Consider the following 22,027-nt stretch of genomic DNA (forward strand, 5'->3'; position numbering starts at 1 on the left):
CAACACAACTGTCTCGTTTTGTAAAATGTAAAATTAAATAATGTTTCTGAATTCCTGTTTTAAGCATCGAAAACAGCCCCCAGTGCTTGAATGTAGCAGCTTGCTGTGTTACTTTCTCGTCATGCTGCTGCTTTATTGATCTGTTTTGGTGTTCAGCTGCGGCAGGTGTGTGTGTGTGTGTGTGTGTGTACACACCCCATTTCACCTCTCTTTTCCCCCTCATCAATCAACTGACTATTCATGTGAGTAGAGAACCTTTTTGCAGACCTCATAACTGAGTCAATGAAGAAAGACGACCTTCTGAGCACACGCTTTCTCATCATGGGCCTTTGTTTATTTATTTATGTTTTATAGTCACAGATATTTATTGTCTCTATTTTTTATGTGTGTATTAATGTGTATTTTATGTACTGAAAGATACATCTGTCTGTTCTGCCTGCAGGTGATTACCCAGCACCCCGAGCGGTCCTGACCGGTCATGACTACGAGGTGGTGTGTGTGTCGGTGTGCGCTGAGCTCGGCCTGGTCATCAGTGGAGCCAAAGGTCAGTTGTTTAGCTTCATCTCTAATCAGTTGGATTATGAAAAGAATTCTAAGGTTGCACAATTAGGTATTATTTATTCAGGATCAGATAATATCGACTAAACTGTTTGGTCAATCAGTCACAAAGACTCAGTCACTTTTATTCAAATAAACCTGCTAAACTACACAAGCTAAGCTAAAGCCACAACAGAGTTTACATTCATTATATAAGAAATCCATTTAGTTTATCTAAGTGAATTTCAATTCAGAATGTAGTCTGGAGGACATAAAAAATTACGGTACACTAAAATATACAAGTATGCAGGCAGGGCTGTATTTTTTTAAAGTGCACCCAAAAACATAAATATATTCATTTAAAATAAACAAAAATAAAACAAAAAAAATTTCAAAGAAATAAAAAAAAACTGTGATGAAGCAAAATATATCTTAAGTGAGAGATTAATTGACTGATTAATTAATAATGCCTTTGTGCTTAATAAATATCTTTATATAAATAAAAATATTTTTAGTTTTTTAAAATCGGCAAAAGTATTAAATAAAAATAAATTAAAATAAAATCACTTTAAAAACTGCACTAAATAAATAACAATAATTAAATAAATAAATGCCTTTTGCATTTAGTCAATATTTTTTATAAACAAAAATTCTGGAATTTCTGAAATTTCCCTTTGTGATTGTGAAAATCAAATGGTTTGATTCGTTACAAGTCTAAGTAAATTAGTTGAGGAAAACTGCAGTGTTTTTGAGGCTGCAGTTAGTAAGAAAGGGTGTAATTGTGCAGAAAGTCTGATTGAATTCACCTGAAGCTGATTTTAGTGTTTATAAAAGCAAGACAAAGTTTTTCCCTCAGTTGGTCTGGAAATACTGAGCTGGGAGACTCATACACTGTGATGCTTTTATTTAAAAAAAATTTAACAAACAAACAAACAAATAAATAAATAAAAGTTAGTTAAATTTATGAAAGAAATGTATGCTTTAATCAAAGCATCAAAATCAAAACCTTTTTTTTGTAATTATTTTAAAATTGTCTTAAAAATTATTGGAAAGCAGTATAGTGGAGTCTCAGCTTGTAAAATATGTTCTCGTTCTCAGCTAGATCTTAAAAATTAAGAGTTAATACTGAGTGTGAATTATTAAGAGTTCTTTCCTTAAAGTTTAAAGCTTAAATTTAAAAATAGTATTTTTCTCTTATTGACGTTGGATTGGTTCAAATGCTTCAACTAGCTACTGTTAGACATGAGCAATAATTAAGCCGTATTTCTCAAAAAGAACCTAAGATTTTCATTTTTGTTAAGAAATAAAAGTGCTATTAATGCCATTTTAAAAAGTGCAATATCATTTCAGCAGAAAAGGAGCTCAAAGATTAATGAATTTTAATTGACATTTTATTGCTTATTTATTGCTAAAATGTTTCATATGTCAGGAATTTGATGCCTTATTGTACGTTATGATGAACTTGTATCTAATGCCATTAAAATAATTTATTATTTTAATAAATAAAATATAAAATAAATTCATTTTAATAATAATCAAAGAAAGAAAAGCTGGATTCATTGTGCTGATCACTTCCAATTAAGCTTAAACGAGGTCAAACAGGAAGTCGTCAATTAATTAAGCAAGTCATGCTTTAGCCGCATGGATCTACATTTTGGTGAGCATTTGTTAGACATTATGCTGCCTAGGCCATGCTACAGGATCTATAAAATCCTGACTAAGAGACCTCAGATGTTTTGACTCTATCAGACCCTTTACTCAAGGTTTTTAACAAATTACGCCTGAGTCTTAATAAATGATCCAGTTCTCTGGTGTCCTCCATGATGTTGGATTTATATCAGATTGAGAATATCACATGAGCAATGAGTGTTGTGTTGTACACACATACTTTTGGCAAAATACTTAAATTGCTTATTTTTATGGTATCATCGACGATAGAGGTGGATGGGGCATTACGTGTTGCCATGCCAACGCACATGCAGTATGTGTAATACCTGCTTTAGTGTAATGAACTGTTGCTCACAGCTTGTGCAGCTAAGTGAGCAAACCAGAAACTAGCCTATATTGCTAATGTGTGTATATGGACACCAGACCATGTACTGATTAAACATCCAAGCTCAGATTTATAATAAACTCCACTCTTCTGTGGAGGCTTTCCACTAGATGTTGGATTGTGGCCGTGAGGATTTGTGTTCATTCAGCTACGAGGGCAATTAGTGAGATCAGACGCTGATGTTGGGTGAGGAGGTCTTGCTTTATTAGTGGGGTTGAGGACAGGGTTCTGAGCAGGACACTAGAAGCATGTCTCCATTGAACTCTGTGCTTTGTGCACATGGGCTGCAACAGGCTACATCTGGGCCCATTTTTCATGCATCACTTAGGAAAGAGAGATGTGTGCAAACTTGGTTGGAAAAGCTGAACAGAGTCTTGTGTAAACACACACTCTTGCATTCATTGGTAAGGATATTAAGATTTAAAACCATACATTATATTACAGTAAATCTACATAATGATACAGAATGCTGGAGTTGCACCTGACCTTTAATCAAGGTCAGAAAATTAGTCTGAAGCAACAGAAGGTTCTAAACTACAGCTGGAAAGATAGAGATATTGAATGTAATTGTAAATTTGTCATTAAAGCCAGTTGTTTTCTCGAGCAGAATTCTCTGCTAGTCGCTTGCATGTGCTTTCAGCGCCTGATATTTTATTAATGAGATGTAGAACAAAGTCCATGTTTTCTAACTTCTTGGACTTGATTAAAGTACTTTTTTTTTTTTTTTTTTTTAGTTGAACCGAGTATTTGCGCTAATCCTGAAAAGTGATGTTGATTTGCGTTTTATTTGAGTAGCTGTTTTCAGGATGGACATTATCACAAACCAGCAGAACAGAAATCCAGATGTTTAGATTAGATTCGATCCCAAATGAGCAAATCAAAGTCATGAGTGATGAAGATGATGAAGAAACCTATGCTGAAATGTTCAGAATGAGTCGTGTGATGAACACAATTCTTATTATTACACTAGGACTTCACTTTCTGCACTTTCTGCACTTTCTCCTCTGATTTTATTTCAACAGAGGGTCCATGTCTGGTGCACACCATCACTGGGGATCTCCTCCGGGCTCTGGAGGGTCCCGATAACTGTTCTTTCCCTCGGCTCATATCCGTGTCGAGCGAAGGCCACTGTATCATCTGCTACGAGAGAGGCCAGTTCTGTAACTTCAGCATCAACGGAAAGCTGCTCGCCCAGATGGAGATTAACGACACCACACGTGTATGAGATCATTTATGTGGATAGATTTCATAACACTGGCACATACAGTGGCCTATTTTATGATTTGAGGATCTTTTAAGAAGTGTAATCCTCATGGGTTGAAATATTTTTTGTAGAATTGTAAGGCAGTCAGATTGGTGAACCCAAGTAACCCAAGGATATTTAACATTTAATTTATTACAAGCAGAAGTTTCATTGTGTCTGCTACTGGGCTCTGTCTCCTCAGGCGATGTTGTTGAGCAGTGATGGACAGACATTGGTGACTGGAGGAGATAACGGAGTGGTGGAGGTGTGGCAGGCCTGTGACTTCAAGCAGCTTTATATCTACCCAGGCTGTGACGCTGGTATCCGTGCCATGGACCTGTCACATGATCAAAGGTTTGTCTAAGAACTCTCATTATACCAATGTAGAAGGCTTTTGGTATAATATTCATGGTGCAGCCTTACAAGAAACTGCCTTAAAAATGACACCTGATTTTAACTGCCATGCCATGCATGATCAACCAGTGAAGCAGGAAGGAGGGAAGGCAAGAGGAAGGAAGGGAAGGGAAGGGAGGGAGGGAGGGAGGGAGGGAGGGAAGGACTGAAAGCTTTTGTTTGAAATGTAACCACACCCGAAACTTTTTTTCTTCACCTACTGGAAATGAAAACATAATTGGTTGAAGCTGTAAGAATTGGACACAAAATTTTCTTACTCTTAATTCTGGCGGAAAAACTCTACATATGATTTGTGTGTAATAAAAAATGTAACTGCAAATTACAGAAACATGATAAACATCAGTCCTGTTAGAGAACCTTGAGGGATCTCGTATGATTTATATACAGAGGGGCCCCAAAAAAGGTATATACACTTCAACATATGCATAGAAATTTGATTACAAAATTGATATAAACATTAAAGGGTGTAAGTCATGTTTGAATTGAATTATGTAATCACATTAGGTGGTCATTAGAATCCAGATAACTTTGGATTTCGACGAACTACAGTATGAACATCACGAATTTGTGTAATTGAGTCATGTTGATGTTTCTGTTCCGAACATCACCATTGTCGTTGAACTTCACACACACTTTCAAATTTACAACTCCCTCGAAAGTCAAGTGTGCCTCCGCCATTTTCTCTGGCTCTCTTCTGATGCCCACATGATCAAATCAATGATGGTGCGATCAGACATCTTTAGAGGAAACATAACTCCATAATTCACTTCCAGTTTTAAAAAAAGGGCATAGATAACAACTGTTAAAGGGTGTGTACATATTTTGGGCCCCTGTGTATACATGTTATTTATTGATGGCTTAGAAACCTGCACTCGTTCTTACACATCGTCCTTTGTTTTGCAGGACGTTGATCACGGGCATGGCGTCTGGCAGCATTGTAGCATTCAATATCGATTTCAACCGCTGGCATTATGAGCATCAGAATCGCTACTGAGCATGCTCATAGGACATCTCTCTCTCTCTCTCTTTATTTCTCTCTCTCTCTTTCTCTGACTCTCATGCTTCCACTAAAGTGACCAGCAGCACTATGAGAGTCAGCAGCACTTTCCAACTTGTCTGAGGAAACTGGTGAGCGAAGGACTTTACATTTCTCGCGTAGTGTGTGCACTGGTATTAACAGCACATCGTACCGCTTCTTTAAAGTACTGTACAAAGACACTGTATTCTAATGTCATTCTAATGATATAGAAGCTCGAAAAAGTATATTAAAAAAAAAACCCAAAAAACACCAGAATTCTTGAGCTTAACAACGATCTGATGCGTATCAGCCAATTTTCCCCACAGTCTAAACTGTGAAAAATCCCTCAGCGCAGCAGACATGAGCATTTCTACAGTGTATATTTGTATATGTTAGCAACATATTTCACCTACAAGAGGCTTATTTTCAGGGTAAATAGTGGTTCATGATGTAAATATGGATATTGTCAAAATGTATTCCTTAAATCTTGAGTCAAGTCTCTAAAATGTGTTTAAACTCCTCTGTCTGTCTGTCTGGGTCTTTCTTAAAATCGCTAGCTCAATTAGTGTTTTAATGATTTCAACATCTGTTGGTTTGTTTGTTTTTGTGTTGTGAAGAAATAAGCCCTGTGAAATGTACTGTTTTTTTTCTCTCAAATTCATCGTTTATTTTTTTTTTAATTTAATTTATTTTTTCCAGGTTTAAAATGATTAATGTTGAATGTTTGCGTCACACCAAGGATTTGCTTCGGTAAATATAATGTATATTTAAAGATTATATTTGAAAGCTTACCATGTATATTTATTTATTTTAATTAATTTTATTTATTTATTTTGTTTTATTATTTATAATCTCATTTCAGAATCTCCACCACTAGCAATCATTCGATCATGTAACACTGTAATGCATTTATATAAAATAAAATAAAATAAACTGTGTTCCATATAAATTGTAAAACTTTTTCTCCTTCCTGCTGGGAACTCTTTGGTCCGTCGGATTAAACCGTGGTGAGCGAACGTGAACGGACACTGTACTGTAGGTTGAGGAGAAAGGGTTGAAAAATTTCATGAGCATCATCGTGTTTTTTGTATTTCAATATGAAATATGTCGGAAATAATTGTCCTTTTTCGTCTTGTTTTGTAGTTTGTTCATTTATTTCAATCTGTCAACAAATTTTCAGCATTTTGTGTAAAAAAAACACAAAGACCTGTTCTATTATTCTCTTATCAATATCGATCATTGTAAGATTCAAAAGATTTATAATAAAATGGAACAAACCAAGGCTTTAGTTTGCGTTCATTTAATTAAAGAATCTGCATTATTTTGCTTCCAGAATTAAATACAGGCCAAAAGTATATGGACACCCGGTCATCACATCCAGCTATATGAACATCCTGGACATTTAATATGAAGGTGGTTCATCTCCTCTTTGCTGCTGTGAAGGTTTCTTTTGTGACTATAAACTGTTAAAGAAAGGACATTTATTAAAATTTACATTATTTACTGTCCAGTGTCACCCAAATGAGGATGAGGTTCCCTTCTGAGCCTGGTTACATTTAAGGTTTAAGGTCTTCCTCATCATCTTAGGGAGTTTTTCCCTGAGGCTTGCTCCTTCAGGATAAATGTTAGGGATTAATAGTAACTTAACTTTTATAAATTTTTCTATACTTCTTTTAAAGCTGCTTTGAGACAATGTCCATTGTTGAAAGCACAAGAGCATTAGCTAGATCAGACTCTGGTGTAGAGTGAGGAGGTCTAGGGGTTCAGTCAGTGTTCCAGTAGTTGAGTAGGTTGTAAGTTTGAAACCCAGGACCCCCAAGCTGCCACTGCTGAGCCCCTGACCAAGACCCTTATTTGCTGAGTTGTATATAAAAAATGAAATGAATATAAGGGCTCTGTTCAGAACACTTGAAATTTATCACTCCAGCCGCCATAAACTACGTCTTCATGGAGCTCACTTTGACAACAGTTTGGGGCAGTGTGGTGGCCAGGCGTCCACATACTTTTGGTTTCAAAGTGTAGCTTTTGCCTCATTTATAGAGGAAACTACCATTTCTGAAAGTCCTACTTTTAATTTGTTTGGGAAATTGACTTAGAAATGTTGCAGAGCTGAGAATATAAATAAATATTTTCTATTATTATTATTGTCCCGAGATTACAATGATGGTAATTAAGATAATATCTTCAAGTGATTAAGGTTGATAAACACACTGAGGTTCCAGATGGGATGGAATATCAACTGGAAGATGGAAAATAGTCTTAACATTTTTATATTTCTCCAGTCTTTACCAAAATGTTGCTTTAGTTCACTGTCAATTAAAAAGCTTGTATATGAAGACTTGCATGTGGCTTTATGAAGATTCAAATGCCATAAATGTAAATTTAAATTAGTTTTATTTATGGATCGTGAAGGGTTAGAGATTACTTTTTCAAGTAACTTGTAGAATTGGATGTGAAGGTAGCTCAAGTGGTTAAGGCTCTGGGTTGTTGATTGCAAGAGCTAAGACACTGCCAAGATACCACTGTTGGGTTCTTGAGCGAGGCCCTCAACCCTCCCTGCTCCAGAGGTGCTGCATCATGGCTGACCCTGTGCTCTGACTCCAACCCTAAAAGGATGGGATATGTCAAGAAAGAGTTTCACTGTGTAATAATGTATATGTGACAAACATAAATCATGAAAAAAATAATGACAGATGAAGTCAGTATAACAACATGGCACTTTTATTGTGTGTCCTCCTTCCACTTCCAGACATTAAAAACCAGGACGCAGGTCTATTTGAGGAAAAAGTTTATTCATGTTTGGCTTGTTGCTGAGGGCACCACTGTCAAATAAATGCTACTTGGAAGCAAAGCCACTTCCTGCTCACGTTCAGGAGAAAAGCTGTGTTTTTTCACCACATATTCAAATGAAAAGACGACGATCGTACAGCTATCTGGACTTCTGGAACAGTAAGAAGTAGCAATGAATTTCATACAGATCACCAGTGTCCTATCTACAGACTCGTTACTGAAGATTTGCTAGATTAAATGTAGCTTTTTAAACAAAAAGGCCATTCTGTTCTTTTGTGCTCGTGCTACTCGTTGTGCTGATGCCAATGTCGTACCTGTTCATCACCAAAGCCTCTTACAAACTTTACATTACACATTATATTCCATTTCAAATGATGTGTTTTGAAAAAATGTACAGAAAGAAGAAGAAAACAGCAGAGGAAAAAGTCAGTGTTTCTATACGTAGGTAGCTTGAGAGACTTCCAGAGAAACATCTAGAAGTTCCGAGAAACCTCCAGAAGGCCATTATTTAAGACACAAACAGGAATTTTGATGCAGCTAAACTCGTTGTTTACAAAAGTTTCACATTCAGAAACAGTTTAACATTTTAACTAAGGCAATTAAGACGTCTGTGATCATTTCTGTGCTTTAGCGAACCTCCAGATTTTATTCTGCCAATTTGTTTTGTTTCGGCTGACGAAAGATACATTCATATGGAACATGTCAATAAATAAATGAATAAATAAATTAAATTAATTAAATAATGAGTAAATTACTACATTAATTAATTAAATGAATCAATTAAATAAATAAATAAAATCTATTACATTCACAACTTAATGCACAGTGCTGCAGAATTTTTGATTTGGTGATTATTTATTTTATTTTTTGTTTTTTCTAGAATTTTCTTCAACAGCAGCTTTTGACAGCTTTTTTTTTTTTTTTTTTTTTTTTTTAAGCATTATGTTACAGGAACAGGAAGTAACCTGTCTCCTGGACGTTCCACGATGTTTGATATAACAACAAACGGATAAAAAGTATACATCTGACTTCAAATGAATCAACAATATCTACCATGAACATCTGAGTATGTGAAGAACTGTGTGCAAAAGTTTGCGCACCTTTCGGACAAAATGCTGAAACAGTGTAGACGATATTTAGAGTGAAAAATAATCAGTGTGAATTTTACACCTCCTTTTGAACGGGATATTACTTCATATTAAAACATGCCTTTGCTTTAATAACTGCATCTCCTATATAGCGTTCAGGCCTTCGTTCTTTTTCAAGTCATAACTCTTCATGGAACTTTTCGTTGTAGATAAATATTAAAATATCGGTTCTGTGCATGCAAACCCCGCCCCCCCAAAAAAAAGAAACTCGTAACTATCTTCTCTATAGCGCTATATTCCGTCTATAGTGACTTTTTTTTTTTGTTTGTTCGCTGTAAAAGTCTGAGATTTATCTGATGAGGTGTAAATCACCGGATTTATTCATTTTCAATGTAAATTGTGTTTCCGACCGCGCTGAAAAGCGCACGCTTGAGATGATCGACGAAGGATTGATTTGAGGATCAGCCATTTTGTAAACGTTTCTAGTCTATTTAAAATAGCACCCGTCAATTAGAAATAAATAAATAAATAAATAAATAAATAAATAAAGGTCAGAACCATCTTATCTACTAAGTATGGTGTAGTGTATAAAGCTGTAATGTAACCTACTACAGATTCTGATCAAAAATGTTGGTTAAATATTTCAAGAACTTGAAATGAGAGGATTATAAAAGAGTGTGTAAAAGAGTGAAATGGTGAAACATAAATATTTTTTTTAAAGAAATGAAGAGTTTACTTGGTTTCCCGGAAGATTTCTGATTTTATTTTCTTTTAAGGTCTAGAAGGTTTCTGAATCCTGTCTGAACTTTAGATTGAATTCGTCACCTGGCTGTTTGCTCCATATATTTGCCCTCCTTTTTTTCTTTCGAATTTATTATTTTTAATATATATCTATACTGTATATTCATATGGACAGCTTTGGGAAATGGGACGAGGCCAAAAACTGTTCCATTGTGCTGCATGTGCTTCACTATCACACCAAACCAAGTGCTTTTGTTTCCAGCAAAATAAGAGAAGTCTAAATCTGAGAAAGCGATCACGCCGTTATTTCTTCAGGAGCTAATGGAGCCATTGTGCTTCTTTTAAATACTTTAAATCTTGTACAGATTGCACGGAGTGAATGAATCTGATCTTTCTCTTTTTTTTTTTTTATAACTCTTTACATCTACACTAATAACTATATTAAGTTTAAAACAGATTTCAAACACCTTTTAATTCATCCTGTATTCTTAATGCATTACAAAATGCTCATGTAGCATGCATAATACCTTTAATGTAATGTTAAGAACTTTTAGAAAGCATGTCATGAATCATTATAACCTTCCAGTTAATATGCTTTAATGCTCATCTGTACTGTTTATTATATTCTGTGCTGGTAATATATAATATAATAGAATTCCACATCAATATTCCATTTCTTATATTATTTCTGTTTCTTATTTCTATTCATTCTCATTTTTAGCCCGAATAGCATATGATTTGGAAATTTATATATTTCACAATCATTTTACACATTTCTGAACAGGATATAAATATTATTTAATATTCTTCTTTATAGTCTTTTTAAGAAGCATACCTGGTTTTCATTTCAATTCAAGATGTATACTGTGTATATAACTAATAAAATCTTTAGGTCAGAAAAGATCTATTTAATTTTCTAGAAGAGAAATTAGAATGTATCATCGTTTTATAAACAAAAATACTACTTTATTTAAACTATATTATTGGGTTTTTTTACCTTCACATTATTAAAAAAAGTCATGTCTTGCTTAATAATGTGTTATGAGCGTGTATTGTGTAGGTTTTTAAGTATTATGTATGCTACATAGAGTTAAAGATTATTTTCATCAGTTTCAAATGCATTATGAATACAAGATTTTGCAGGAAGTGTTCCAGCTCAAAACATGCAAATGAGAGCTTTTCTTTATTTCCTGTCACATGTTAGGTTGCTGCTCAGGCCCTGTTCAGGGTGTGTGTGTGTGTGTGTGTGTGTGTCTAGGAGAGAGATTTTAGGTTAGAATGGTGAGGTTGGGGAGCGCACAGTCTCGGCGGAGCTGGGCGAGAAGTCCTCAGACTCGGAGGTAAACTCTGCAGGGGAGAGGCTGGGGCCGGCTAGAGGCTTCGACAGGAAGCTGCTGTGTGGAGCGCGAGTGGTGGTGGACTTCACATCCTGGTGGCGTCTTCGTCTGAAAATCTGCCTCTCCTTATCAAGAGCGGTGGTCTGAGGAAAGAGCAGAGGAAGAAGCTGTTAGATCAAGATGCTTAAAAAAAAACATGCACAGCTTGTTTAGCATTCATTTGTTAGTTCATTTCTATTTTTCTGTATTACACACACACACACACACACACACACACAATCCCCAACTTTTAAACACTGCAACATCAACACTCGACTCTGACTCCAGCGTGACTCGTGACTCAATCAGCTCACTCTATCGTGAAGAATCATAACATTTGATAACGTGTGTGTGTGTGTGTGTGTGTATGTATGCATGTATGTGTGTGTATATGTATAATAAAATAAAATGAGATGGATAAATTGGTGAAATAGGATCACTGTGTCATTAAGGACAGAGAATAGATTAATATGTCTAAGTTTAATTCATTCAGAGTGATGTGTGTGTGTGTGTGTGTGTGTGTATATGTATATGTATATGTATGTATATATATATATATAATTAGTTCCAGCCAAAAATGACTGATTGATTGATTGACAGTAGATTTTTCAAAATTTGCTGACATTTTTCTGCTTTAAACGATTTGAAATGGTTAAATTGCAAGTACAGGATTCTTCTTTTAAATTCCAGCCAGTGAAGACATGTATGTAATGAGAGTTGTACTCATGTTTGACCAACGTCAATGGACAATGTCTTGATCTTGCATTAATTTCTATAATTGAAAAAATCGTGAAATCTTGGAGAGACTGATTAAGGAATATTTCAGTCATTCTGTGTACACTATACGGCCAAAGCATGTGGACAGCTGGTCATGTGCCCATTTTACACTTTGTTGGATCTCTAGGTAGCTGTTTGCTGTTATAATAAACTCCACTCTTTTCTGTTTTGCTGTTCGTTCAGCTACAAGAGCATTAGTGAGATCGGACACTGATGTTGGGTGAGAAAGTTTGGGGTTCAGTCCTCTTCATCCAAAGGTGTTCAATGGGGTTGATTCAGAGTCAGGGCTCTGTGCAGGACACTAAGGATCCTCCACTCCAACCTTCATAAACCATAGAGCTCTGTGCTTTGTGCACAGGATCGTTGTCATGCTGGAACAGGTTTGATGATCTTAGTTCAAGTTTCTGGAAATTAAAATGCTCTAGCATACAAAGATATTGACAATTGTGTACTTGGTAGCTAGAGTTTGGGAAATAAAACACATACAGGTGTGCATGATGGTCAGGTGTGGACATACTTTTGGCCATATAGTGTACCTGTATATAAGCTTGTATAGCCTTGTTAAAGAAAAACAATTTCCTAAAAGAAATGAACTAGAGACCATGTCATGTTGAACTTATAAGAAGGAATATCTGTGCAAAAATTAATTAAATTAATTAATTTGTCAATTCCCACCCACAAGACACCTCTCCATCACCAGGGAGGCTTGTGTTTGTGCATATTTTTTTGCTTAAATTAACTACATAACACTCTAAGAGACGTTCTGCCCTCTTCTACATACTTAAGGTTAAAGATGTCCTTGATTGGTTAATGTTACTCTGATTGACAGGGCTGAGAATAATCCCTCCCCATTTCTTGTAACCAAAGATCTCAGCCAATTACACTTTTAACAGCAGCCAATTACACTTTCATGAACTCTTGCCTACGGAGGCCAAGAAAGCATAATGTATTGTCACAGCTATAGTTTTTCTGCTGCACCAACCCGGAAGATGACGTCACACTAATCTGAAAATAAATAAATAAATAAATCCCACCAAACTCGTACAGGTAGAAGCACAAAAGGAGCACTGTATTGCATTACAAGCCAGCCAGCATGTATCTGAATGTAAGACGCGCTCTCATCACATTCTGACCGAAGAGCCTCGGCCCCAGACGCAGCAAATCGCGGCAAATCAAACTGAAAGCTGACGATCAGGTGTCGGAGTGGAGTTTGTTAAAGAGACGTTTAGCGACAGATAAAACTGATGCAGTGGGCAAAAGCAGAGCTGTGATATGATGTGATGTGATGTTGCTCAGAGAAGCGATGAGAAAGAGGAGAGGATGTGATGGAGACTGCCAGCAGCACGTTGCCATGGAGACACTGGAGACTGGCACTGCAGGTTGGCGTACCTTATCCAGTACATCCCCGGGTGGGAGGAGTAGTCCAAAGACCCTGAGCGCTTGATGGAAAACCCGTCGTCCGGCTGAGCAGAGAGAAACGAGTGCAAGACTCATCACTTTAGCACTTTCACCCTGTTCTGGATGCGACTCGGAGCTACTGAGCTTACGGCTGGGGTTCATTTATTTAAATAGATCAGCAGACTTAAGATTAATATAGTTTAGAAAGAAAAAAAAATATGATGTATTAATGCAAACAGTTTCTTAATGTTCACATTCACATGCTGGTTATTGATTGTTTATACCACAGCACTGATGTTTAATTTTCAATTAAAAAATAGTCATTCTACTATATTAACATCTTCTACATGGACTTGTATGTGCTCTACATAAACTTTAAAATAAAAATGTAAAGTTGCTGATATAAAAAAGTTGAATTTGTTTTTGTTACGAGATCTACACCAATCAGCCATAACATTATGACTACTGTCAGGTGAAGTGAATAAGACTGATGATCTCCTCATCATGGCACCTGTTAGTGGGTGGGATATATTAGGCAGCAAGTCAACATTTTGTCCTCAAAGTTGATGTTAGAAGCAGGAAAAATGGACAAGTGTAAGGATTTGAGCGAGTTTGATGAAGGGCCAGATTGTGATGGTTAGACCACTGGATCAGAGCATCTCCAAAACTGCAGCTCTTGTGGGGTGTTCCCGGTCTGCAGTGGTCAGTATCTATCAAAAGTGGTCCAAGGAAGGAACAGTGGTGAACCGGTGACAGGGTCATGGGCGGTCAAGGCTCACTGATGCACGTGGGGAGCAAAGGCTGGCCCGTGTGATCCGATCCAACAGACGAGCTACTGTTGCTCAAATTGCTGGAGAAGTTAATGCTGGTTCTGATAGAAAGGTGTCAGAATACACAGTGCAGGACGGGTCAAGGCTGTTTTAGCGGCAAAAGGGGAACCAACACAATTTTAGGCAGGTGGTCATAATGTTATGCCTGATCGGTGTAGCTGTAACTGTACAAAAGTTAAGCGTTGTACATTTCCAGTAATGTAACTAGCTTTTTTTTTTTTGCATGGAAACAAGCAGATGAAGGAATGAGTGTTTAGACCTGCTGTTAATAACATCTGATTATATATTAAAAGATTTTTAAAAGATTAAAAGTATCTATAAATGGATAAAATGCATCATTTTTCCCATCAGGAATAAATTGCTGTGGTATAAAAGGAATAAAACACTTCAGGACGTGTCGTTATTGTTAAAAGGAATCATGTTTGCAGATGTGAAACGTCCCGTCGTGTTTTATTCTTTATTTATTGGATTTAAAAAAAATTACCACCTTTAGAAACAATTCATAAAAGTAAAATTTTATTTTTAAAAAGAGAAGTGACTGAAAATGAATAACTAGACAAATCAATATACAAAAAAAAAATCTACAAAATAAAATTACAGGGGAAAAGTCCCTTAAGACATGTCATTACCATATAAGGAAATAAAAAGAAAAATTAATTCACACATTTCTGGTGAAAGCAGAATGGATGTAAAACTGGGAAATTAATTTTAGGTGCAGGGTTTGAGTGGAATGTAATGTGCAGGAGTTTTTTATTGTGTCAGAAATGCATACATACTATAATATGTATGCTATAGGGCTAAATAAATAAATAGATAAATAAATAAATAAATAAATAAATAAAATGAGAAGCAAAAGGAAAACTTTCTATCAGATTTTCCCTGGACAACAGTGCTGACAGTCGACACCACAGTGGCAGCGAGAGGAGGATTAACAGCGAACAGGAAATGAGGTCAGCAGCAGTGATTAAGAGAGAAAAAGGAAGGAGGAAGTTGAAGGAAAATGAAAAGTGGTGGATCAAAAAGAGCACACGATGGAGTCAGGAGCCACACTCTCACACGTTTCCCTGATCCTGCCAATGCTTCAACACGGCTCGACCGGCCTCTCAGAAGTATTGGCACCCTTCATGAGCGTAAACATAAAGTGAGTTCAGAAATATTATACATATTTTTATTGCATAAACATTCATTCCATAATTATTGGCACATGCCAATTAATATTTGTCTGTAATGACTGACAAGACCAGGAAGTGCTTACATGTTTTAGCTTTAGCTCACGTAATGAAGGGTGCCAATACTTCTGGAGTTGATAAATAAATTCACAAAGGTGTAGTGCCTCGGTGGATTGCAGCAACAAATCTAATCAATATTAAGTTTATATTAAAATAAGACAAAAAGCATGGAGGTGTAATGAAGCGCAATATTCCTAAAATTCCAATAATCGGATCAGACCTGAGTGTTTTATGCTTCCTTCATCAATCTTTTTATTTAAATGAGGCCATTTCCTGTTCTGTTTATTATTTGGCATGAGTGGAAATCATGACAGTTCCATAGCACCAATAATATAGCTTTAAATGTTCTGCAGAGAAACTGCTTCCTTTAATATGATGCTCTAAATACTGCTGAACACCAGGAGCATGTATATAGATTCAGGGGTGCAAATACTTTTGTGTTCGAAGCTGAATTTAACTTTTAACTACTTTAACTATTTAACTACTTTATATTGCTTAATTTTGAACCGTAGCCAAAGTGCCACAGCACTGTTGAATGGAAACAAAAAAGCTTATAATTTTTGATATGAATTGAAATGAATGAATTTGTTCTATAGACAGAGGTTTTGTATAAAGAGGGGGCCGGAGCCTTTAGTGTCATTGACACTGATGAAGGACTTCGCTCTTTCCAACTTTAAGAACGAATAAGAAAAGCCGTTTAAGGAACGACTACTGTTATATAAAACGTGTTTAATTACTTAGCGACGTTCTACACGTGAAATACAGAAATAACTACAAATGGAAAAACTTGAATATTAAATAATTTCCGTCAATATTTTCACTGCAAAAAATTATATCTTGCAAAGGAAAGACATGTTTAAAGGAAAAGTTATCTAATATTTTGTTATGAGGTTACGTAAGACCATTACGCATATATCGAGACATTTATCTACTTTTAAAGAAATGAATAAATGATGTTCAGGCTGTGAGTCCGATCTAAAACGAGTCTGTTGGCTTTCAGTGTGTTTTAGACGTGTGTTTTTCCCTCTGTTGGAGAACCTTACACAGAATTTTACTGGTTGAAGATCAAATCTGAGCTGCTTTTTAGATGAACAAGCACTCGGAACATCTCAGAGAGCGGAAATGGGTTTGAGATCATCATTTACTTTGAAGATACAAACATTTGTGTGGAAAGAAACTAACTTTTTTTTTTTGTTTTTTTATGAATATATTGCTCCTAATATGCTAAATAAAAACAGATATACTCTTAAATAACTACAAATTTCTGATTGTCCAAAAACAGGCAGAAAGTCTTTGATAAAGAGAGCTGAAGCTTTGAGTACATATTTAAAGAGGAAACGGCAGAAGCATCATGAGATGGAGTGAAAGTAAAAAACAAAATGAATAGAAAGCTTCTTACTGTTATAACAGAGACGCCAGGCGTTGTGCTGCTGGACTTGGACCCTGTGTTAAAGTGCTTCTTGATTTTTCCAGCCACTGACAACTGATGCTCGTTCTCAGACAAACCATCGTCCTGGAAAAGAGACCAAGCAGCGCGTCACGTCAGGTTTAATCCGATCAGAGCTGAAGTAAAATCATGCGTAGGAATGAGTTAGTAAATCTAGCTTACGTTGACCCACGGATGATCTAACACCTGCAGAGCCGTGTATCTCTGCTCGACCTCCACCTGCAGCATACACGTGATGAGCTCCTGCAAAGTGTGGAGAGAGTTACAGATCCTCAACCAGCTCATTTCTGTTCACACAATAACTTCATAATGTTTAATAGTTATCAAACTGTTATCAGTAAATATCCACAAGGTTTTAGACACTGATCATACACTTCTGGCAGACGCCTTTATCTAGAGCGACTTATCTCATTTTTATTCAACTGAGCAATTGAAGGTTAAGGGCCTTGTAAATTAGATAAACATTTTCATTATTCATAAACTCACCAAACCTCCAGTGAATCCACTGACCACCAGCTCTGCTTCTGCTGATGTCTTTTTGTGTTTCACTTTTCACCTCAGTAAATTTTTGTCTCTGTGTGGTTCTTTGGCAAAAAGCTTCTCTGATATCAGTAGAGGACGCTTCAGCAGCACGACTCGGGCTTCTTCTCCGAAACTTCTACTACGTTTACATTCCAGGCATTTGGTAGACTCCCTTATCCAGAGCAACTTACATTTTATCTCATTTTATACAACTGAGCAATAAGGGCCTTGCTCAGGGGCCCGGCAGTGGAAGCTGTGGTTTGAACTCACAACCTTCTGATGAAGATTCGCTTCACAGTTAAACTAAAAACCTCACACAAGTAATACACACTCAGGGTTGTGTGTACCTTCGCAGAGTCGGACACGTTGTCCCAGTATGGCAGAGGGAAATCCAGCTGTCCTGTGAGGATCTGATCAAACATAGCCTCCTGATCTTCAGTGCTCCTACAACACACACACACACCAACACCATTTAAGATGAGCAAACCTGCTGTGTGAATAAAAACTTTTTATAGCTATTTTGTAAATAAACCTATTTTACTTGGCGCCTTCTTCGTCTCTTGCTTTTATTTCGCTTTACTCTTTCTCACTGTTCCCAATACACTCCAATAAGACTCCTCTATTTAAAATGTTATATTACAAATATTCCTTAGTATCCAAAAATGTTCGCAAAGCATCTTAGTAAGTGAAGATATCTTGAGGAAAGGAAATATTTCCTAATATTTCTCACTGTGAGATTATATAACAAATATAAGACGCCTATATTACACCTTTTTTTGGACTTGCATCAGTTTCAAGCTTCAAATTATTGTTTTATTCTCCTGGCGGGTCATTTAACTTTTCCGAAATGACACTTTTATAATAAAACTATCACACTTAAGTAAAATTATTTATATTTAGGCTTCACAATCTTAGATTTTTTTTAAAAGCAATAGAATGAAGTGAAATATTAGTTACATTTGCCAACATCACCGTGTAGATTTTTATGTATATTCTGTATTTAGTAGATAATTTATTATCTGCCAATAGAACAAGACTAGATTCAAGCTTGAAATACTTAGAAACTTCCAGAATGTTTAAGTGTTATGTTTAATCTGATTTTACTCAAGATATTTTAACCTGCAAGTCATTTTGCAGCATGTGAAAATAATTTAATCTCTTTCTACTAGAGATCTTAGTTTTGAGTGTGAGTTGTTATTGTGTTTCTGCACCACCAGGGGGAGCCAAACACCGTAATGGACGTCACACCGGAATCTCGGCAAATGAATTTAATTGGTTCTAGAGGAGAGTTTAAGGTGAATGTGTATTGTGTAACGAATTTTCCCATCAGAAATAATGTAAATGCAGATAATCCGTTCCAGCCGCCCAAAAATATGACCAATATTCCCAATATGAAGCGTATGTAAACTGTATGGCTGGCTTAGGAATTAATCCTCTAAGACTGTGGGCATTGTTATTAAACCCTAAAATCATTTAACAGAGTTCATGACTCCTGCTACGTACCCACGGAAAGGAGGAAAGCCGCAGAGCAGGATGTATGTAATGACACCGGCAGCCCAGATGTCCACCTTTAGGCCGTAGCTATCGGAGAGAAAGCGTGCTCGGTCAGGGTAACAGTGCACAGTGTCGGTATTTTGCAGGAATTGTGTGTAATGTAGGGCTGATGGAGAAAGGTGGGGTGTGAGCGGTCACTCACCCGGTCTCTGCGATGATTTCTGGAGCTACGTATGTCGGGGTGCCACACACGGTGTACAGAGGACCATCTACCACCGTGGCCAAGCCAAAATCACCCAGCTTCAGAGACTTACTGCCATCCTGGTGCTCATAGACCTTAGACACACACACACACACAGTACTATTTTACTATCTATTAACATAAAAAGAACATTTTATTTATTTTATTTTTAGTTCTCATAAGGTTAAAACTGTCAGATATAGTATAGATATAGTTATCTATTGTGTACACACACACACACACACACACACACACACACAGCTTCACTATTTCCCTGACAGCGGCTTTTTACTGCTATCAGTGGAGTGGGTGAGAGGATGTGCTTAGAAGTCTAGATTTAGCAACCTCCCTGATACTATAATCTCTCTCTCCTCACACTCTTACTTCCTCTCTCTTTCCCCCTCTTCTCTTTCTCTCTCTCCCCCTCTTCTCTCTCTCTCATAGCACAGGTTCTAATATTTTCTCACTGCAGTACACATACAAAATCTACAACAACAGTAGGATAACAAACCATAACAACAGGAAAAATGACAGCAACAACAAGTGGAACAGTAACATTACTACTAACAGTGCTCTGTTGCTCAGACTGAATGGATACCAAATTAAAAAAGTAAAAATCAGCCATGATGATGGATTACCAAGCTCCAGTACAAGGCTAATAAGTAATGGAAATCAGTCTCACCTGAATCAACCAAATCTTTATACTCGAGATGACCTGATCGAACGATGCTTTAAACCATTATAGTCTCAGCTTGTTATCATATTAAGAGCAACAAAATTATTACAGAAATGGGTTTGAACTTAATCAGGATTTAAGCACTAGGACCATGTGGCGTTTTTCTTTTTCATTTAACAGGAAAGCTAATAGGAAACTCTGGATGCAGCCTAATAGGATAACAATGAACAATCGTACTATAAAAGTGGAAGTAATTTCATCTGCTTTAACTTGCACTTGATCTTGAATTTATTCTCTTCTGGTAAGGTATGATTCTGACTCCTGTATGTGTCTCAGCTCGGTCTAGTGTCATGTTATATGAATGGTTGAAGAAGAAGCCTTTATTATCGCCACACATACATTACAGCACAGTGGAATTCTATTTTTGCATATCACAGCTAAAGACGTTGGGGTCAGAGTGCAGGGGCAGCTATGATGCAACGACCCTGGAGAAGAGAGGGTTAAGGGCATTGCTCAATTGCCCAGAAGTGGCAGCTTGGCAGTGCTGGGGTTTGAACCCAGATCAATAACCTAGAGCCTTAACCACTTGAGCTACCACCGCCCCTCGTGGTTGTTGTATTGTATACCATTGTTGATTCTGTAGTATTACCTCGAAGTGACTGTTCCTAATTAATTGCTAATTAATTCTCATCAAGAACAGTTTCACTGCCCCTTGTTGTGGACTTTCATTCTGACAAATGCTGATGTATATTATCTACAAACCACAATGACTTTACAGCAGAATTGGATGCAATGTGAGACAAATTTTCAGTGTTTTTGGATCATGGAGGTTTGTAGTAAACATGCCCCACCTTTCTGATACATATCCAAGACTTTAACTGGTTACTAGAAGTGAAGTACGTACCAGCAGGTTCTCAGGTTTGATGTCTCTGTGCACGACGTTCAGGCTGTGAAGGTACTTGATAGCGCTGGCCAGGTTGTAGAGCATCCCGCTAGCGTCCCTCTCCGTGTACTTATTTGTGGATGTGATCGCATCAAAAAGGTCACCACCCTGCAGACACACACAGACCTCAAGAAAATGATCTACAAAATAAGAAAACTATGACACGACCTTCACATTGCCACTTTAACCCATTAAACCTAACCCTATGAGACTGTTTTTCTAATACTTGTTCAAATGGCCTAGAAAATGTTGACACCTTCATCCTCACAACAGATGCAACCATGTAATGAATATGCATCGATATGCAAATGAGAAACGCAGCCATGTCCCTCAGACCTCCCGATTCAACCCTCTTCTATTCTAACCCATTTATGTCAAGACGAATTAGGGACATTGCTGTTAGATCTCTACGGATAGGGTCTGGAGAAATGACAGTGTTGCTTTATTATGAAACTTTTCAAACTTATTTTTCACTATTGATTTATTAAATTGATGAACTCATCCTGTAAGAGATGACTGAAATTAATACACAACATTAACACGATATAATAAGCTGCTCAAAATGACACAACTATACATGATACCCAGCACCGTGTATACAGGTATATACTGTATAATTTTGCACTTTATAATCAATTAAAATGTTATTATCTAACTAAAATTAGCCGCCATGTTAGTCAGAGTACAATAGACTTAAAATATTGAAAATGGCAAAAGAAACCTGTCTAAATGCAATACAGCAGAGCAGAATAAAACTACAGAAATTCATGCATTTATGCATCAAATAAATCAAATTCAATAGACATTTTTGGATATTGAACTTCTTGGAAAGTAATTTGTTACCTTGACCAGCTCCATGACCAGGTAGAGCTCACTGTAGGTGTCCATCTCCTCGATCAGAAGGACTATATTGGGGTGTTTCACCCTCCTCAGAATGGACACCTCGTTCTGGATCATGTGTTCCTGTGCACGTACACAACATACATCCATGACTGTTCCATTTACATTCCTGGCATTTAGCAGATGCCCTTATCCAGAGCGACTTACATTTTTATCTAATTTTATACAACTCAGCAATTGAAGGTTAAGGGCCTTGCTCAGTGGCATCTTTGTGGACCTGAGATTCGAAATCCCAACCTTCTGACACTCTAACTACAACCAAATCCCTATTAGCAATCCCTTATAGAAGTGTAAAAATTCATCCTGACAC

At 36.7% G+C, this 22,027-nt stretch overlaps 2 protein-coding genes across 5 annotated transcripts in view; one reads left to right on the forward strand and one right to left on the reverse strand.

Annotated features, from left to right (window-relative positions):
• Nucleotides 1-6,518, forward strand: part of nbeab (neurobeachin b) — a 451,655-nt gene extending 445,137 nt beyond the window's left edge. Inside the window, exons 54-57 of one of the 2 annotated variants that reach the window (XM_058413684.1) lie at nucleotides 443-544; nucleotides 3,613-3,809; nucleotides 4,036-4,187; nucleotides 5,151-6,518. In XM_058413684.1, the coding sequence (XP_058269667.1) occupies nucleotides 443-544; nucleotides 3,613-3,809; nucleotides 4,036-4,187; nucleotides 5,151-5,241 (542 nt within the window). In that variant the 3' untranslated portion in view covers nucleotides 5,242-6,518. The remainder of the gene's footprint in view (nucleotides 1-442; nucleotides 545-3,612; nucleotides 3,810-4,035; nucleotides 4,188-5,150) is intronic. The other variant, XM_058413683.1, reaches the window with a different exon arrangement.
• A 1,520-nt stretch (nucleotides 6,519-8,038) lies between these two features.
• The window catches only part of dclk1b (doublecortin-like kinase 1b), a 50,189-nt gene continuing 36,200 nt past the window's right edge, over nucleotides 8,039-22,027 (reverse strand). For 2 of the 3 annotated variants that reach the window (XM_058412827.1, XM_058412829.1), the window contains 8 exons: nucleotides 21,661-21,780; nucleotides 20,779-20,925; nucleotides 19,160-19,293; nucleotides 18,967-19,044; nucleotides 17,811-17,907; nucleotides 17,104-17,184; nucleotides 16,894-17,007; nucleotides 8,039-11,364 (listed from right to left, as the gene is read on the reverse strand). In XM_058412827.1, coding sequence (XP_058268810.1) covers nucleotides 11,158-11,364; nucleotides 16,894-17,007; nucleotides 17,104-17,184; nucleotides 17,811-17,907; nucleotides 18,967-19,044; nucleotides 19,160-19,293; nucleotides 20,779-20,925; nucleotides 21,661-21,780 — 978 coding nt within the window. In that variant the 3' untranslated portion in view covers nucleotides 8,039-11,157. Of the gene's footprint in view, nucleotides 11,365-13,426; nucleotides 13,501-16,893; nucleotides 17,008-17,103; nucleotides 17,185-17,810; nucleotides 17,908-18,966; nucleotides 19,045-19,159; nucleotides 19,294-20,778; nucleotides 20,926-21,660; nucleotides 21,781-22,027 lie in introns of all 3 variants that reach the window. The other variant, XM_058412828.1, reaches the window with a different exon arrangement.

This window comes from Hemibagrus wyckioides, linkage group LG17 (genome assembly GCF_019097595.1).
Source record: "Hemibagrus wyckioides isolate EC202008001 linkage group LG17, SWU_Hwy_1.0, whole genome shotgun sequence".
Taxonomy (NCBI): Eukaryota; Metazoa; Chordata; class Actinopteri; order Siluriformes; family Bagridae; genus Hemibagrus; species Hemibagrus wyckioides.